The sequence below is a fragment of the Saimiri boliviensis genome, chromosome 4, assembly GCF_048565385.1.
Source record: "Saimiri boliviensis isolate mSaiBol1 chromosome 4, mSaiBol1.pri, whole genome shotgun sequence".
In the NCBI taxonomy this organism is placed as follows: domain Eukaryota; kingdom Metazoa; phylum Chordata; class Mammalia; order Primates; family Cebidae; genus Saimiri; species Saimiri boliviensis.
Genome location: NC_133452.1, coordinates 44,446,320 through 44,465,304, shown reverse-complemented (window position 1 = coordinate 44,465,304; position 18,985 = coordinate 44,446,320). Strand labels below are relative to the sequence as shown.

At 41.3% G+C, this 18,985-nt stretch overlaps 1 protein-coding gene across 1 annotated transcript in view; it reads left to right on the top strand.

Annotated features, from left to right (window-relative positions):
- The first annotated feature begins 653 nt into the window (after positions 1-653).
- Positions 654-18,985, top strand: part of TPD52L1 (TPD52 like 1) — a 108,520-nt gene continuing 90,188 nt past the window's right edge. The window contains exon 1 of the mRNA XM_003932381.3: positions 654-864. Within this exon, the coding sequence (XP_003932430.1) occupies positions 846-864 (19 nt within the window). The 5' untranslated portion in view covers positions 654-845. The remainder of the gene's footprint in view (positions 865-18,985) is intronic.

Here is an 18,985-nt window from a genome sequence, read left to right as displayed (position 1 = left end):
CTTGAGATGGAATCTACTCCTGGTGAAGTTGTTCAGAGCATTGTTGAAATGACAGCAAAGAATTTATAATTATATAAACTTAGTTGATAAAGCAGTGGCAGGGTTTGAGGTGATTGACTCCAATTTTGAAAAAAGTTACAGTGTGGATAGCATGCTATCAGCCAGCATTGCATGCTACAGAAAAATCTTTCATTAAAAAGAGTCAGTTGATGCAGCAAACTTCACTGTTGTCCCATTTTAAGAAATTGACACAGCTATTCGAGCCTTCAGCAATCACCACCAGGATCAATCAGCAGCCATCAACATCCAAGCAATGCCCTCCACCAGCAAAAAGATTACCATTAGGTGAAGATGATCTTCAGCATCTTTTAGAAATAAAATATCTTTTAAAATTAAGCTATGTATGTGCATTGCTCTTTTAGACTGCAGCGTAGTGTAAACGTAACTTTCATATGCATTAGGAAACTGAAAAATTCGTGTGACTCATTTTTTTGTACCGCCGGCTTTATTGCGGGGGTCTGGACCCTAACCTGCAGTATCTCTGCGGTTTGCCGGGATAGCGCCGGGAGAGGGTGCCGTCCGCCCGCCGTGCAGAGCGCCGGCAGGTGGCGCCCAGCGGCGAGCTCGTTCCAGCTTGGTTTGGGCCAGGTGGACTGGAAGGGGCGGAGGTAATCAGAAGCGGCCAGTGGCGGCTGCCTGCGTCCCTCCGCGCAGCGCTCGCGACACGCGTGCCAGGAGTGGGAGCGAGCGGCGGGGCCAGCTGCGTTCTGAGCCCGGGTACAGCTGCCATCTGCTCTGGGAAGCACCGGGGTGTCCCGGCCGCCCTCAGCTCGAAGTCAACCGCCATGGAGGCGCAGGCACAAGGTGAGTGGTCGCCGATCGCCCCGAGAGTCAGGTCTTGGGGTGCGCATACAGGTTCTTTTCCTGCACCACCTAACTTCGCTCTCGGACAGAACAGATTGGTGCCATGCCACGCGTCCAGAACTCCACTCCCACCCGCGCCTTCGGTATGATGCCTGCGCCCCAAACTCAAGATTTGCTGTGGGTCTGGGGATCGGTAAAGTAACAGGAGATCCGTAAGTGGAGAGGCCCCTCCGCAGGAAATGCGCCCGTGGAAAGCTCTACCCTCTTCTCAGTCAGTCGTCCCCGACCTCCCCAGCCTCGTGGGTGCCCGGAGGACCTGTTGTGCCGGGTCCGGAATGCGCGTTTCGATCCCTTTCCCTTGAGGGCTTGGGGAGGGAATGCGACTCTTTTCGCCCAGGGCCGTGGACTCGCGGCTTGTTGGCTCAAGTCAGGGCTTGAGGGGATAGCCCGCCGAGGGGGTGGCTCCGCAGCCAGCCTACGCGTGCGGCTTCCCTTGCGGTTACCCGCTTTCCGAGGCCAGGGTGAGTCTTACCGGCCCCCTGACCTCCCGCAGAGCCACACGTGAGTCCCGGTTTCCAGCGATCCGGGAGCGACCTCTCCCCGCCGTGGCGCACGGGGCCCCGGCAGCCAGGCTCCCGGCTCCCGAGGCTGCCCGCCGGAGGAGCCTGCGGTGGCTTCACGAAGGGCGGCCTCCTATCTTGGGGGTCACCCTTGGAACAGGGTTGGGGAATTCCGATGGAATCGTTCAAGAATGGGGGTAAACGGACCGTGGACGGGGCAGAGGTGGGCGGATGTGGAGCGAGAGGCAGGTGGGAAGGAAACGGACTCAGTGATCTACCTTGGGAGCGACGCGCAGAAGGGACGGGTTGCGGAGTTCAGCCTTTACGGCAATCATTGCCACCATTCTTTTACATCGTGGGAAACTCTGTGGTGGCTCTTAATATAAATAAAATCTGGTTTTAAAAAAAAAGAAGAAAAAGAAGAGGTTCATGACCCGATGCGCTCGCCCTCTAGGGGCAGAACACTCTGAATGAGAGTGGGTTGGCGAGTGCCTGGGCCGGGAGTCGCCCAACAGGTTTGCTGCCAGGATTACAATTGTCTGAACAGCAGGAACCTTACTCGTTTGTTCCATCCGCCTAGGTCCTGCCCATAAAGCTGCCGCTTCCCATATTTTTCCTCTATTATATAGATAGGAAAGGATAATTCAACCAAGGGTGCCGGTAGTTGGTCAAATTGTAAAGCAGAGATCAGATTGGAGGCCTTCACACCGGAGCTGAAGCTGATGATAGCAGCACCGGAGCTTTCCAACCTGACTTGCCAATTAGAATGATTTAGAGAGTCTTCAATACTGACCCTGGCCAACCCCATCCCAGTCAAAATGGAATCTTTGGAGCCTGAACATGGGTATATTTGAAAGCTTCTGAGGTGATTCTGTTAGTGAGGTTGAAGAAGAACTATTGCAGATAGGAAACATTTGGAGAACTTCTGAAGACATCCTAAAGTACAGACTGGTAACCGCCGGGGTCACTGGTTTACTTTACTGGTTTGGTTTACTTAAAAGATTTACTTAACAAATATTTCAGTGCTTTCCTTTGCCAAGCACTGTGCTAAGAAGAGCAAAGGCAGACTTGGTATCTGCTTCATGAATTTTACAGTAGAGGAAGAGATAAATATTAATTTGATGGCTACTTGAAAAATAACATGTAAAACCACTGCCATGTGAATGCTAAGAAAGGGCCTCAGAGTGCAGCGAGAGCCTGAAAAGCTATAACCCTAGTATGCAGTAACCAGGAGAGCAGATTGTTTATCGTGTCCTTGTGTCCGTTCTTTGTCTATGCATGTATTGATGGACTCATTTCCTGTGCACAGCAGTTCCATGAGGTAGTTCATGTTCTCATTCCCATTCTACAGAGAGGAAACAAGCATGGGAGGTACTAGGTCTGTGCAAAAGTAATTTCGATTTTTGCCATGACTTTTTAATAAATTCCTTGTTTACAGCTAGATAGGTAAGGAGTAGCAAAGTTGATGGGGTGAGGGACCCATTCTTACTCAAAGCCTGTGACTTTTGGAGGAAAGTTAAAACTTCAACCCCCACCTGACTCCAGCCACCCTGTGGTGCGCCTCTTTTCCCCTCATAACTAGATGAAAACTTTGGGAGTAAAGAGGACTAATAAAAAGGCAAATGGATATGAGAAAAGTGAACAGATTTTAGAAATACTTAAGAGGCCAGGTGCAGTGGCTTATGCCTGCAATCCCAGCATTTTAGGAGGCCAAGGTGGGAGGATCACTTAGAGCTAGGGAGTTCAAGACCAGCCTGGACTACATAGTGAGACCTCATGTCTACAAAAAAATAAACAAAATTAGTCGAGTGTGGTGGCATACACCTGTAGGCCTAGCTAGTTGGAAGGCTGGAGTGGGTGGATTGCTTGAGATCAGAAGTTTGAGACTACAGTGAGCCAAGATCCCACCACTGCATTTTAGTTTGGACAAGAGTGAGAACCTGCCAAAAAAAAAAAAAAAAAAAAGCCAGCTTCAGTGGCTCACGCCAGTAATTCCAGCACTTTTGGAAGCTAAGACAGATATATTTTTTTAGCCTAGGAGTAAAAGCCTAGCCTGGGCAACATGGTGAAACCCTGTCTCCACAAAAAATACAAAAATTAGCTGGATATAGTGGTGCCTCCCTGGAGTCCCACATATTTGGGAGATTGAGGAGTGAGGATCACCTGAGTCCAGCAGGTTGAGGCAGCAGTGAGCTGTGATTACAACACTGCACTCCAGCTTGGGCAAGAGGGCAAGACCCTATCTCAAAAACAGACAAAAAGATAACAAAAAATAAATGGTAAAATCTTAAGAAAAGTGAAAACTGGATTGAATATGAACGGGGCAATGTCAAAGATGACCCCAGCTTCCTGCTTGTACAATCGAATGGAGGCTACTTACTCTTAAATCCTTACTTGCCTAGCATTTTAAGTTTCTCATTTTCAGATGTTTTGTTATTTAGAAAGCAGACATATTGAGTTCTTTAAGAAAAAACTTTTCACAAACTGCTTATCGCATGTATTAAAGAGAAATCTTTTTTCCACTTGTACATTTTTCTGGCTAAATGAATGATTTACCTCTTAGAATCTAGCTAAGACAATCCTGTGATTTTCCAAGTGTAAGTTTCCACCTTCAGCATAGTTTATTTTATAATTATCTAGGGTGAAGATGGCTTATCTTTCTGCCTGCTAATCAAGAGACAAATAAGGATAAGTGAGGTTAAACAGGCAGGTGCTGATGAATTGTGCTTCATATTGTCCAAGAAGCCACCAGGGTGCTATGGACATTATTCACTCATATAGCTCAGTAGGTGCAGCAACTTACTGCACTAGAAACTCTCCCATAGGTGACATTATCCAAATATGTTCTTTGGCTTTGTAAAAGAATAGATTACTTCCAGCAAAACAAGAGGACTTTCAGGGAAGGTGGTAAGGCTTATGAGGGGAGCGGTTCACTGAAGAGTGGCTGGAGAACAATGTTGAGTGAGATGTCCACAGGAGAATGGCATTCCTATTTGCTTTCCACTGGTACCAGATAATATTGCTTTAAGATAATTGACATGTTAGAGAGGGAATTGTGTTAGAAATGTAGCATTTTCCTGAAACATATGGTAGTCCTTTGAAATGAAAACTTCCTGATCCTTTTAAACTATGCTTCAATATTTTATCATTCTAAATGGAAATAACTTTGTTGTTTTTGCCTCTCCCAATGTGTTCAATGTTACAAGGAACACTGTCTCCTTTTGACATTTGCATATATTCAAATTAATTACTCTGTTAGCTTCTCATGGCCACTGTAAAAATTACCACAAACTTGGTGGCTTAAAACAATAAAATTGTACTGTCTCATAGTTGGGAGGTTAGAATTCCGAAGTCGCTATCACTAGGCTGAAATCAAGGTGTTGGTGGGGCTGCTCTCCCTCTGGAGATGATAAGAAAGGCGCTGTCTTTGCCTCTTTCAGTTTCTGGTGGCTGCCGACATTCTTCGGCTAGATCACTCTCATCTCTCTGCCTCCGTGGTTACATTGCATTCTCTTCTATTTGCATCAAACCGCCCTCTGCCTCTCTTATAAGGACACTTGTGATTTCATTTAGAACCTACCTGGATAATCCAGGATAATCTCTCTCTCTCTCTCAAGACCTTTAACTTAATCACATCTGCAAAGACTTTTTCCACACAAGGTAACATTTCCAGGTTCCAGAGATTAGGATATATTTAGGAGCCATTATTCAGTTTACTGTAATAACTATTTTTTATATCCAGACATCCACTCAAGAAGATTCTTAGATGTTCATGAATGAAAGAAAGCAATAAATATCAGATTAATCCTACTGAGTGCAAAGTCCATGAAATGAACATTATACTTTGTATGATTTTATCTTGTTTCAGGAAGTACATAAGGCAGTTTATATGGATACATGAAATGCAACAAGATAATGTAAATTAAAACCAGATGAAAGAAAATAAATGAGGATAAGAAGAGACAAGGACGCAAGGGCTGAAGCTTTAGAAAAATGAAATAATCACATCGCTTTTATTGATATTGCTTGGAAAACAAATTCTTGCTTTGTAAAGGAAGTATGGCATTTTGTTATAAAATGATAAAATAACCTTGCTTCCCTCTGTCAAGTGGCAGCAGGTCCAGCCTCTCATACAGGCATACCTTGGAGATAGTGTGGGCAATTTCCAGATCACCCCAAGGAAGTGAATATTGGAATAAAGCAAGTCACACAAGTTTTTTGGTTTTCTAGTGCACATAAAATTTATGTTTATACTATACCATAGTTTATTAAATGTGCAATAGCATGATGTCTAAGAAAAGGTGCATGCCTTTATGTAAAAGACCTTTTTGTTAAAGATTGCTGACGATCATTGGTGCCTTCACCAAGCGATAATCTTTTTGCCGGTGGAGGGTCTTGCCTGGATGTCGATGACTGCTGACTGATCAGTATGGTGGTTGCTGAAGGCTGAGGTGGCAGTGGTAACTTCTTAAAGTAAGTCAACAAGAAAGTTTGCCACATAGATTGACTATTCCTTTCAGGAAGATTTATCTATTGCATGTGATGCTATTTGATAGCATTTTATCTGTGGTAGAACTTCTTTCAACATTGGAGTCAGTCCTCTCAAGCTCTGCCACTCCTTTATCAACTACGTTTATGTAATTCTATATCCTTTGTTGTCATTTCAACAATGCTGTGAACATCTTCACCAGGAGTAGATTCCATCTCAAGAAACCACTCTTTGCTCATCCATAAGAAGCAACACCACATTCAATCAAGTTTTAGAAGGAGATTAAAATGTCATAAATTTCGTTACATCTTCAGGCTCCACTTCTGGTTCTCTTGCTCTTTCTACCACATTTGCACTTCATTTCCTCCAATGATGTCTTGAACTCCTCAAATTCATTCAGAAGGGTTGGAGTCCACATCTTCCAAACTCTTGTTAATGTTGATATTTTTGATCACTTCCCATGAATTATGAATGTTCTTAATGGCATCTAGAATGGTGAATCATTTCCAGAATGTTTTCAATTTACTTTGCTTAGTTCCAACAGAAAAATCACTATCTATGGTAGCTCTATTCTTATGAGATGTATTTCTTAAATAATAAGATTGAAAGTCAAAATTATTCCCTGATCTGCAAGCTGAAGAGCGGACGCTGTATTGGCAGGTGTGAAAGCAATGTTAATCTCTTTGCACATCTCCATCAGAACTCTTGGGTAACCAGGTATGATATTGTTTAGCTGTTTCCCCACCCATATCTCATCTTGAATTGTAGCTCCCATAATTCCCACATGTCATGGGAGGGAGCTGTCGGGAGGGTGCAGGTCTTTCCCATGCTCTTCTCATAATAGTAAGTAAGTGTCATGAGAGCTGATGGTTTTATAAAGGGGAGTTCCCTGAACATGTCCTTTTGCCTGCTGCTTTGTGACAAGTGCCTTGTACCATGGTTGTGAGGCCCACCAGCCATGTGGAACTGTGAGTCCATTAAACCTCTTTTTCTTTACAAATTTTCTAGTCTCAGGTATGTCTTTATTAGCAGCATGAGAATGGACTAATACAAGTGCATTATCAACCAGAAGTAATATTTATAAAGAAATATTTTTTTCTGAGTAGTAGGACTTAATAGTGGACTTATAATATTCAATAAACCATGCTGTAAACAGTTATCCAGGCTTTGTTATTCCATTTATAGAGCATGTTTTCTAAATCTACAGATTTAGAATAATTATTTTATTTATTTGTATCTGCATTTTCATAGATGAAGGGTCTTGCTCTGTTGCCTAAGCTGAAGTGCAGTGGAATCATCATAGCTCACTGAAGCCTTGAACTCCTGGGCTCAAGTGATCCTCCTGCCTTGGCCTCACAAAGTGTTAGGATTATAGTCATGAGCCATTGTGTCTGGCTATGGTTAGAATAATTCTTAAGGGCCTTAAAATCTTGGGAATAGTAAGTGAGCATGCAACTTAAAGTCACCAGCTACATTAGCCCCTAACAAGAGAGTCAGCCTGTCCTTTGAAGCTTTGAAGCCAAGCATCAACTCCTCCTCTATAGCTATGAGAGTCCTAGCTGGAATCTTCTTCCAGTGTAGGCTGTTTCATCTATATTGAAAATGTGTTGTTTAGTGTAGCCATCAATGATCTTAGTCAGATCTTCTGGAGAGCTTGCTGCAGCTTTGGCATCAGCCTATGTTGCTTCACCTTGCACTTCTGTGTACAGAGATGACATTTTTTTTTTTTTTTTTTTTTTTTTAGATGGAGTCTCATTCTGTCACCCAGGCTGGAGTGCACTGGCATGATCTCGGCTCACTCCAACTTTTATCTCCTGGGTTCAAGCAAATTCTCCTTCCTCAGCTCCTTGAGTAGCTGGGATTACAAGTGCCTGACACCATGCCTGGCTAATGTTTGTATTTTTAGTAGAGGTGGGGTTTCAACATGTTGTCCAGACTGGTCTTGAACTTCTGACCTCAGGTGATCCACTTGCCTCAGCCTCCCAAAGTGCTGGGATTACAGGCGTGAGCCACCATGCCTGGCCTGAGAAGACTTCTTTCCTTAAATCTCATGAACACATCTCTGCCAGCTTCCAACTTTCCTTGCACAGCTTTCTCATTTCTCTCAGCCTTCATAAATTGAAGAGAGTTTGGGCCTTCTCTGGATTAGATTTTCACTTTAAGGTATATTGTGGCTGGTTTAATCTATCCAGAGCACTCAAACTTTCTCCCTATCAGCAACAGGCTATTTCACTTTCTTATCATTTTGTGCTCAATGGAATAGCATGTTACATTTCTTTTAAGAACTTTTTCTTCACATTCACAACTTCAATCAAAGTTGATCGGTCTTGGCTTTCAATGTGCCTTCCTCACTAAGTTTAATAATTTCTTGCTTTTGACTTAAGGTGAGAGACAGTGTCTCTACATTTCACTTGAATACTTAGAGACTATTATAGGGTTATTTCACTTGAATACTTAGAGACTATTATAGAGACTGTTAGCTGGATAACAGTGTTGTGAAATATTGTCTCAGAGAGTGGAAAGGTTCAGGGACAGGGAGAGAGATGGGAAAATGGCTGGCCAGTGGAACAGTCAGAACACATGCAAGATTTATTAATTAAAATCACCATCTTATATGGGCGTGGTTCATGGGTCCCCAAAACAATCACGATGTTGACATCGAAGATCACTGATCACAGATCACCATAACAGATATAATAACAATGCAAATGTTTGAAATATTGTGAGAGTTACTAAAATGTGACACAGAAACATAATGTAAGCACATGGTGTTGGAAAAATGGCACCAATGGACTTGTACGACCTGGGGGTGCCACAAACCTTCAATCTGTAAAAATAACAATGTCTGCGAAGTACAATAAAATGAAGTGCAGTGAGCTATGTCTCTAAGTATTAAATTATCCAAGGAAAAACTTATTTGCATTTTACGTTTCATAGTTAAAATTTTATATTGCAGTTCAGGCATCGTAATAATGGTCCTCAAACTATGGAAGCAAGCTGTTATATATTTTGATTTATGAGTATTATTATGATCCTTAAGAGTAGTATTATGAAGACTACTTATATTATCTTCCAAGCTACCTCCTATAGTTTTGTTTCCTCTTTAAGTAAAAGTTTTGAAATAGGTGATGTATATTTTAGATGAAGTCAGTTATTTGCAATAAATCATATACTATTGTTTTATTTTTAATTATTTAAAAATATAATTATACAAATGACAGCTATTATAGTATATTGGAACATACTTTGAATTGCCTTCTTGAGTATACACCTTATTAGTTAGCCTGGGTAGGCAGAATCTGATAATTTCTTTAAAACCTTAGAAGCAAAGGAGTCTATTTTGTGGCATATAATAAGATCTGCTTCTTAGTAAATAATAAATACTTCAGCAGATACTGATTCATTAAATATTTTAACAAATACTTATTGATTACTGTAGTAATAGCAAATATTTGACAAGCACAAGAAAAGGGCATAGTGATTAAGATCCCAGGATGAAGGTAAACTGCCAGGATTTTAACTCTACCATGTTACTTACCATTAACATGACCATGAACAAGTTAGTGATTTCTCTCCATCTTGGTTTCTACATATGTTAAGTGAAGATAGTAATTGCTCTAATATCATAGCATTGTCTTGGGGATTTAACATGTTAATACATGCAAAGTTCTTAAAGCAGGGCCCAGCACATGGCAAGTAGTATATAAACGTTTGCTGTTGCTTTCATTAGCCTATGTTGAAATCTTTGCATCCATTATTTTATTGAAACTTTATAATAACTTCATGAGGTAGATACCTTTACTTTCAACTCGTTTTATAAACAGCGAAACTAAGAGTCAGAAAAATTTAGTGAAGAAGTCAGGATTCAGCTCCAAGTTTAATTGAGTCCGGAGAATGAGCATAAGTACTATACTGTGCTGTGCCTTAATGTGTGCTGTGCCACATGTGCAAAGGGGAGGCTAAGATGAACATGACATGGGGTCGTCCTTTCAGGAGGTTAGGAAAAAAGAGTTGAGAGTCATGCCTATGGGTTAACACCTAGAACTGATGAGAGGACATACTTCCATCCTAATGGAATTTTCTGAGTGGTAAAGTGCTAAGTAGAGCTAATTCACATTGAGGGCGATAATAACAACAATATTTTAGTGTTTTTACAAATGTCAAATACCTTACTATGACTTCTTGAAACCATGTTATTTAGCCAAGTTCAGTGGCTCCTGGCTCATTGGTAGTCCAAGGCAAGAGGATCACTTGAGCCCAGGAGTTCAAGACCAGCCTGGACAACAGAGCAAAACCCTGCCTCTACAAAAAAATTGAAAAATAAACTGGGCATGGTGATGCATGCCCGTATACCCAGCTACTTGGGAGCCTGAGGTGGGAGGATTGTTTGAGTCCAGGAGTTTGAGGTTGCAATGAACTATGATTTCACCATTGCACTCTAGCCTGGGCTAGACAGAGACCCTGCCTTTACAAACAAAACCTAAAACAAAAGAGATCGAAAACAAAAATTCCGAACATGTTATTTAATAAGCACAACAGGTGAGGCATAGTGGCTCATGCCTGTAATCCCAGCACTTTGGGAGGCCGAGGCAGGTGGATTGCCTGAAGTCAGGGGTTTGAGACTAGCCTGACAAACACGGTGAAACCCCGTCTCTACTAAAAATACAAAAATTAGCTGGTGGGCGCCTGTAATTCCAGCTACTCAGGAGGCTAAAGCAGGAGAATCGCTTGAACCCATGAGGTGAAGGTTGCAGTAAGCCGAGATTGTGCCACTGCATTCTAGCCTAGGTGACAGAGCGAGCTCTGTCTCAAAATAATAATAATAATAATAATTATTATTATTATTATTATTATTATTATTCCAACAAACTCACAAGGAAAGTAACGTTTTGGTTTTACAGATGAGGAAACTGACAGGCTAGTTACACAATTTTCTCCAACTCATACAACTTTGAGATGTTGGAGTTGGTATTTGAAATCAGAAAGTTTGACTTCATACCTTGAGATTTCAATTACCATTTTACAGGTACTTTGTATGCATAAGCAGTTGTGTACAAAGTTTTAAATAATAATTTTGCTTTATTTTCTCTATGATCAAAGAGGTTTTAAAGAGGCAGAATTTAATTGTATAGTTCATTGTATATGTGAGCAAGGTCTAAGTCTGGGAATATGAATGTGTCCTGAGATCTTTAAAAATAAGCCCTGTGAGATGTCAAGTTGGGGGTGGAGGATGTTCATTTATCAACAGTTTGCTATTTTTGTACTGTTTTCAAGATGAAGAATTCTAAGAATTCTATAAAAATCATGATATGTGATTTTTAAACCAATGCAGAATTTTATCATCATCTCAAACAAAAGTCAGTTCAAATATGGGATGGTTCAAATATGTTATTCCACTTGATGTTCATCCATATTCAGTCATCTCAGGATTTTAAAATAAATAAATGCATAGGATCTGCATGCTTCTTTCCAGAAAGTAGAATCTGTATTCTCCAGATGGTGGCTGAAAGGGCTAATTTCAATAAGTACCCAAAAAAAGAAAGTGCTTTATTGCCTCGTGAACATTATAATTATTTGTTTATATGAATATGTTTTATTAATTTAACTATCTCCCAAACATATTAGCACAATACCTACTTTAAGAAAACACCTGATAAAACTATGGCGAAAAATGAGCAGTCAGTGGATTTGTCCTTAAGCTACTCTAGCCATTTCTGTGTTGAATTTTCACAGTCTGACATGGCAAGTGTAGAAAAGAGGGCACCTGCTTCTGTCATCAGTCAGGCGGCATGCTCTCCATGCAGGCAGAGGTTCACCATTACTGCTGTTGCAGAATGTCCCCAACAACACCATAAAGCCAGTCCCTTCTTCAGTTTACCGAGTTAAGCTGATCATGGTGGTGAGTGCTTGTAGTCCCAGCTAGTCAGGGTGCCAAGGCAGTGAGATCACTTGAGCCCCAGAGTTCAAACCCAGGCTAAGCAAGAACCCAATCTCTTAAAAAAAAAAAGAAAAAATATATAACTATTTATATATTTTAACTGCATATGTATGGTTTTATACATATATAAAAAAAACTAAAAGAAAAAAGTAAAAGAAAAAATTTGCTGAGTTACTATGCAGTTAAGAACACATAAAAGATGACCTCGAAATGTGGATATTTGCATCTGTCATCCTACTTTTCATTGAGTATTTTAGCAATAAAGTGTAATGATTTAACATAAATGCATTAAATTGAGAAGCATTGTTAATGTACCAGGGAAGGCAGGGGAACATTTTAATGAATTTGAAGTGGCTAAAGGGAAGCTTTGGGTCCTCAAGGAAAGATGAATTTTAAGTAGTTTCTCACAGAGTGAATCGTTTATAAGTGATGCATTTTGATGCAGAGGAAGTGAAATTCCCAGAATAAAACCACAAATCTCCAAGAATATCCTTAGTCACCAACATATTGCTTCTTTCTGAAAAGGCAAAATTCTAGCACTTTGCTTAGCCAGACCATGTACCACACACTAAAAATGCATGTATATGTTACACCTCATCTCCAAACTTACCTACAATTATTTGTATCTTATACAGATTACAGTTTCCCTGGCATATATCTAAAATATAGAAATCTCTTTAACTCCTTGGAAATACATTTCTCTTATAATCAGACATTTCTCCTGTCCATTAATAGCAAGAGTGTCTTATCAAGGATCAAGGAAGCAGAACTGATTCAAGATTAAAAAGATCTGTAAAAGTCACATGACATGTAATTCTTAGAACCAGTATAGAATTTTATCACCAGCTGCTATGAAAAGTCAGTTCAAATATGGAATGGTTCAAATATGTTATTCTACTTGGTGCTCGTCCATACCCAGTCATCTCAGGATTTTAAAATAAATAAGTCACAGGATCTGCGTGCTTGTTTCCAGAAAGTAGGATTTGTATCCTTTAGATGTTGGCTGAAAGGACTAATTTCAATGAGTACCCAAAAAAAGAAAGCTTTTTATTGCCTCATGAGTATTATAATTACTTGTTTACATGGATATGTTTTATTCATTTAACCATCTCCCAAGCATATTCACGGAAGCAGAACTGATTCATTCAAAAGAAAAAGCCAATTTGGGATGGGGGTTGTGGGAGGAGATCTCTTCAGATCTCTCAGTTTTAAAGTCTCTGATAGCTGGATATTTGTAGTTTTTCACTGATTTTTCTCGCTTAGGCATGAATGAGAAAAGAGCTAATAGCTCATTGTCTATAAATATTTTCCAACATTTTGCTTTCCAAAATGGACTCATTTCTACATAAAGACATCATGGAAAGATGGTTTTTCTTACTGAAGAGTTAGGTCAGTCCTGGAAAGAAGTATAGACTTTGGCTCCTGTTATTCCTCTTTCGCTATCCCAGAGCTCCAACAGGAAGTTACAAGATATCTGCGCTATCTGTGAAGTTTATTTGAAATGATTGGAAGGCTCTCATCAGCATTGGAGGAGAGGAAAAACTTTTTTCTACCCTCTTAGGTTAAGTGCGTAGGAGCCTGTGAATTAAACTCATGGCAGACAGATTAACAGGAGAAAAAGGTTACGAAGTTATTTATTTAAAATTTTACTTGCATGAGGGTGTCATGGAAATAAATGAATACCCCAAGGAGTGATGAGATTTGAGTTTCCATATCATTTTACTATAGGAAAGGGAGGTGGAGAAAAGGCAATATTGAGAGAACAAATGACTTATTTTTTTTTAAAGCTAAATGGGCCCTTAGGCGAATAGATGGGAGATATGACAGTTTGTGACAATGTCTAGAAGAGAAGAAAGAGTTGCTCCCGGTGGGAGGAATTTGTGACAGCTGAGTTCTTTTGGGAACCTCTGCTCTTAGTCAGATAAAGGATTTCGGGAACTCAAATGTTTTCAGATCAAAATAATTCATGGGCTGGGTATGGTGGCTCATGCGTATAATTTCAGCACTTTTGGAGGCCAAGGAAGGAGGATTGCTTGAACCCAGGAGTTTAAGACCAGCCTGGGCAACAAAGCAAGACCTCGTCTCTACTAATACTAATAATTAAAAAAAATTAGCCAGGCACAGTTCTGCAGGCCTGTAGTCCCACTACTTAAGAGGCTGGGGTGGGAGGGTCACTTGAGTTTAGGAGGTGTTCTCTAAGCTATACTCTAGCCTGGGTGACAGAGCAAGACTCTGTCTTGAAAACAAGCAAACACCTCTTGTGGCATATTTTGGGGTGGAAAATGCTGACCCTTTTAGCACTCATCATTTGCTCATATTTTACCCAACATATAAAGGGCATTACTGAAAAGGAAAATCCCTGTTTACTATTGGCCTACTGTGTATCTGGTGTGGCTCCATTCATTTATGAGATGTTTCACCAGTTTCTCATAGCCCATTCTCAGCAATAGTAGTCATCAAAGAAGGAAGTATGTTCTGAGATTAGGACTTGTAATTTTCACTGTCGCCCCTCCTCTCAGATGGTGTCCTACACCTGCCTCTGTAGAACTGGCTTCTGTCCTTCTCAGATTTGTATTTGTTCTTTTTATCCTTCTCCAAAACTGAGGGAAAATAAATGTTTTGGTTTAATGTAATAGGACCTGTTGTGTATGCTGCAGACATAATGGCCCCATATAATAGCTTTGAATTTGGATTCCATTAGATTTGGAAAAAGAGAAAGTCAGCACTTGCTTGCACATGGTGGCTTTCTTGCTCCCTCTTTCTCTCTCCCCTCCCCTTCCTCTCTCTACCCCAGCTTTCTGTGCCCTTTCTCTCTCTCTCTTTCAAAGTATCAAGTCCAGTGGCCCATTCTCAGTGCTCATCTTCATTTACCTATTAGCATATCTGGGCAGGGTTGCCACTATCTGCTCCTCGAAGCACTTTGCTCACTTGGTTTCCAGGATACTGAACAGTCCGCCCCCTTTTTCTCAGTCTCCTTTGCTAGCTGCTGGCTTGCCCCAGGGATCCGTCCTTGGCCTGCTGCTTCTTTCTATTTACACTAGCTCCGCTGGCCATCTCATGACTCATGGTTTTGAATTGGATCCATGTGCTAACAACTCCAAAATTTATTTTTCCAGCCTGAGACCTGGCTTCTCAACTTCAGACTGCCCACATGGTATAGCTGCATGACTGTCTAGTAGACATCTTGACCTCAACATGTCTAACATTGATCTCCTGAGCTCCCTCCTCCAAAATATCCCTAGTCCTCCTAAATTCATCCACATTTCCATTCACAACAACTCCATTTCAAATGCAGAAGCCCAAAACCTATCCTCCAAGGTTTAGCTTTGTTTTTCCCCCATCATACCCCATTTCCAGACTGTCATGCTAGCTCTACTTTCAAAATGTATCCAGAATGGGAAAGCTTCCTGCACTTCTGCTGGTATTTCCTTGGTCCCAGCCTTCCTCATCTCCCACGTGCATTACTGCAGGAGTTTCCTAGCAGGTCTGTCTGCCTTGGCCCTGGACTGCCTTCACTCCATTCTCTAAAGAGTCACCAGAGTGACTCTCTCAATCATGGTGTATCACAACACTCCTTCCTTTGAAATTCTCTGGTAGCTCCTCAGTTCACTCAGAACAAAGGGCAAAGACCTTACAGTGGCCTTTGCTTATTCCCCTTTTATTTCCTGGACCTCATTTCCTAATGTTCTCTCCCTTAATTCCCTTCACTGCCTTGTAGGAGCCTTTGAGTTTATTAATCCCTCCACTTCAAAGCTGTTCCTCAGATATCTTCTGGGCCAGCTTGCACACCTTCTTTATTTTTTTTGTTTTTTTTTACCCAAATGTTGCTGGTCACTACTACCCTTAGATCTGGCAACTGGACCTGGATCTGTTGGGAGACAGTTCTCCCTGCTTTGTCCAGTTTCTGCACAACACATCTTCTGAGCAAAGGCATGAACAGCTGGTTTTCCTTGGACTCTCTTTTCCAGGATCTTTGCATGTCACTCACAGCAATAGCAGTAGCCACAGTAACATCACTGTGCCAGTTCTCTGAGCCTCCGTTCCAAAAGGATATGACGAGAGCCAGGTATTGCCTATTTACACAGTCAGGTGTGTTACAGGGGAGTAACACTGAGATTAGGAAACCCCAAGTTGTATAGGGGCTATCATGCAGCCTCGAAAGATAGAAACTTTCTCTCTTAGGGGAAGATTTATTTACTGTCCAGGATAATAAAGATGATAAAGACCAGATATTGGGCAGATTTGCTAGCAGCTCTCATATAAATAGGAGTTTTGTAATCTAGGTGTTACTCTCCAGTAACATGCCAGACTGCATTAACAGGTAATAATCGGCCCTTGTCACACCATCCTTTTGGAATTAGAGCTCAGAGAACTGGTACAAGGGTGTTTTTCTGGGTACTGCTATTGCTGTCAGTAGTAAGTTGTCTTTTGTCTATGACCCAGAAGTCTTGTGTCTTCTGCCAACGTCCGTTAAACTGGCAGGTTAATGTATTGGCTTGCAAGTAGGACACAATTCTGACCCTCCACATTCCTGACACCTGTTCAAGAGCCTTTGGTTTTAGAGAGCCCCACTTTAGCCCTCTTCTGGCTGAACTGTTGCTTAGAGTGAGCAGCTCATAGGCTCACCTAGAACCTATGTCTCCTCTTCTAGACCATGCTCTGGGTACCTGAGTCTCCAGAATCCCCTATCCAAATAGCCCTGAGTGTGTTATGAAGTGTTCATGAGACTTTCATGGGAAGACTATGCTGCCAGAATGCATATTCCTTACCCCAAGAGATGACCAAGGTCTGGCTGATTTTGAGGGCGGCAGTGAGAGTAGCTTGAACATACAGGCTAGGAAACCAGTTCTTGGGTGTGATTCCTTGACCAGCATCATTAGCTTCACCTGGGAACTTGTTAGAAATGCAGATTATTAACGCCCCACTCATTTCTGTTTCTACCAAAGGAGAATCTTTGAGAATGAGCCATCTGTGTTTCAACATACACTCTAGGAGATTCTGATGCCCACTCATGTCTGATGATACGATGTACACTTAACAGACTAGGTTGTCCATATCCATGTGTATAAGGTACCTATCGGTGCTTGTGGCAGACAGACCCTAAGGTGACCCCCAGTGATTTCCAGCTTCTGTTATTGCTATTCTTGGATAATCTCCATTGCTAGAGTGTGGGCAAGATAGTAACTTGCTTCCATCCAATAGAATATGACTAACTGATGGGATGTAACTCCCATCATTACATTACATTAATAAGACTCCATTTTGCCAGACTGGAGCCAAGGCCCGTAAGTAGATAAACAGTGGATTTGGGTAAACCCACGTGGCCAGGAACTGTTGGCAGCTTCTAGAAACTGGGTGTCTTTTAGGATCTAAGGAAGGCAACAAAAACCTGGTTCCTTAGTTCTGTGCGGCCAGAAAATGAGTTCTGCCAACAGTCTGCATGAGCCTGAAACTGTTCTCCTCTGGTCCCCTCTAGATGAGAATGCAGCATGGCTCACACTTTGATTTCAGCTTTGTGAGACCCTGGACAGAGGACCCAGCTATGCTGTGCCTGGATTTCTGATTCACAGAAACTCTGCGATAATAAATATGTGTTATTTTAAGCAGCTAACTCTATGGTCATTCGTCATGCTGCATTAAAGAGCTGACACAGGGCACGGCTCTGTGCGGGAAGAGAGGATGGGATGTATATCTTTCTTTGTGCTCTCGCCTTGGGTTCCACAAATGTTGGTGATGGTCATGTCCTGGACCCTCTATATAAAATGGTATCCTTCTGCCTTGCCACATATACAGAGACACTTATTATTTCCTTTCCCTGCTCTTTTTCCTCTTTCCCTTTTCTTTTTTCTTCCTTCCTTCTCCCTTCCTTCTTTCCTTTCTTCCCTTTCCTTTCCTTTCTTTTACTTCCTTTCTTTACGTCCCTCCCTCCTTCCCTCCTTCCTTTCTTCCTTCCTTTTACTTTCTTTAATAGATAGTCTTTCTCTGTCATCCAGACTCCACACCTGGCTTGCTTTATTTTTTTTATGCACACACGCACACACACATACACACACACACACACACACACACACATATGTACAATTTATTTTGTCTGTTGTCTCTTCCCAGTCCTTCTGCAAAGCCAAGATATTTTGCAGTTGGTCACTGCTTACTCTCCAGCACCTAGAACAGGACTTGACACACAGTAAAGGTTCAATCAGAATTTATTGAATAAATAAAGTAAGCTATAATGTTTTTGAAAGTCTACTGGCTCCTGGTAAATGTTCCACTGAAATCAACAGGTTCTTCCTACTAATTTTCCTCACTATTAGGTAATTGCATGAATGATAAAAATAAATAAGAAGGAAATAATTTGAACAAGGAATAAGCAAATGAAAAAAATTTACTTCATTCCCTGCCCTTCCCCCTTTAAAAAATAATAAATCAACTCTGAGTTTGTTATTTTTACAAGACCAGAGTTTATCTACCAATATTGCAATTGAGTGTAACCCTTAATCTCTATTAGCATGTCTCTCCTCACTCCCTGGTGGTGGGGCTGCTGCGTCTTCCTGTGTGTGTGTGATCACATGCCACAGAAGGAATCCAAGAGGAAGAAAAGTCCAACTTCCTATTAATCTCTGCCCTATTTTTCTTTCTCTCTTCTCTTAATTATGAAGGTGTTCCTGGCTCAGTCATTTAAGCCAGAGAACTTTCCACTTTGAGTCAGGCACATGATCCAAGGAATGGTTTATAGAGAAGCTTGGTTGTCCTCCCTAGTGTAAATCTAAATTTTTCTCTGGGTAGTTGTTTTCTGTTTTTCTCTGCCATTTTTCTCTTGATCAAACCCCTTTGGAGATACAGCCTGATGCAGAGCATGCTCCGGCCCCAGAGCTAGGAGGTGCAGCTTCTGATCTTGGTTTCACCACCACTCTGCCACTCCCTTCTCAGAGCCTCTGTTTGCTCACCTTTTTCTTACCCGAGAGGGTTCGATTAGTTGCCCTTTGAGATCCTGCCCAGTTCATTCTTAAGAAGCCTGTTTAAACTCCTTCAATAGGTGGTGCTTATATATATATATATATATATGTGAGTACGTACATGCATACAAATATATCTATTAAGCTGTTCCTTAAACTGTTTGCTTTTTTTTTCCTGTGA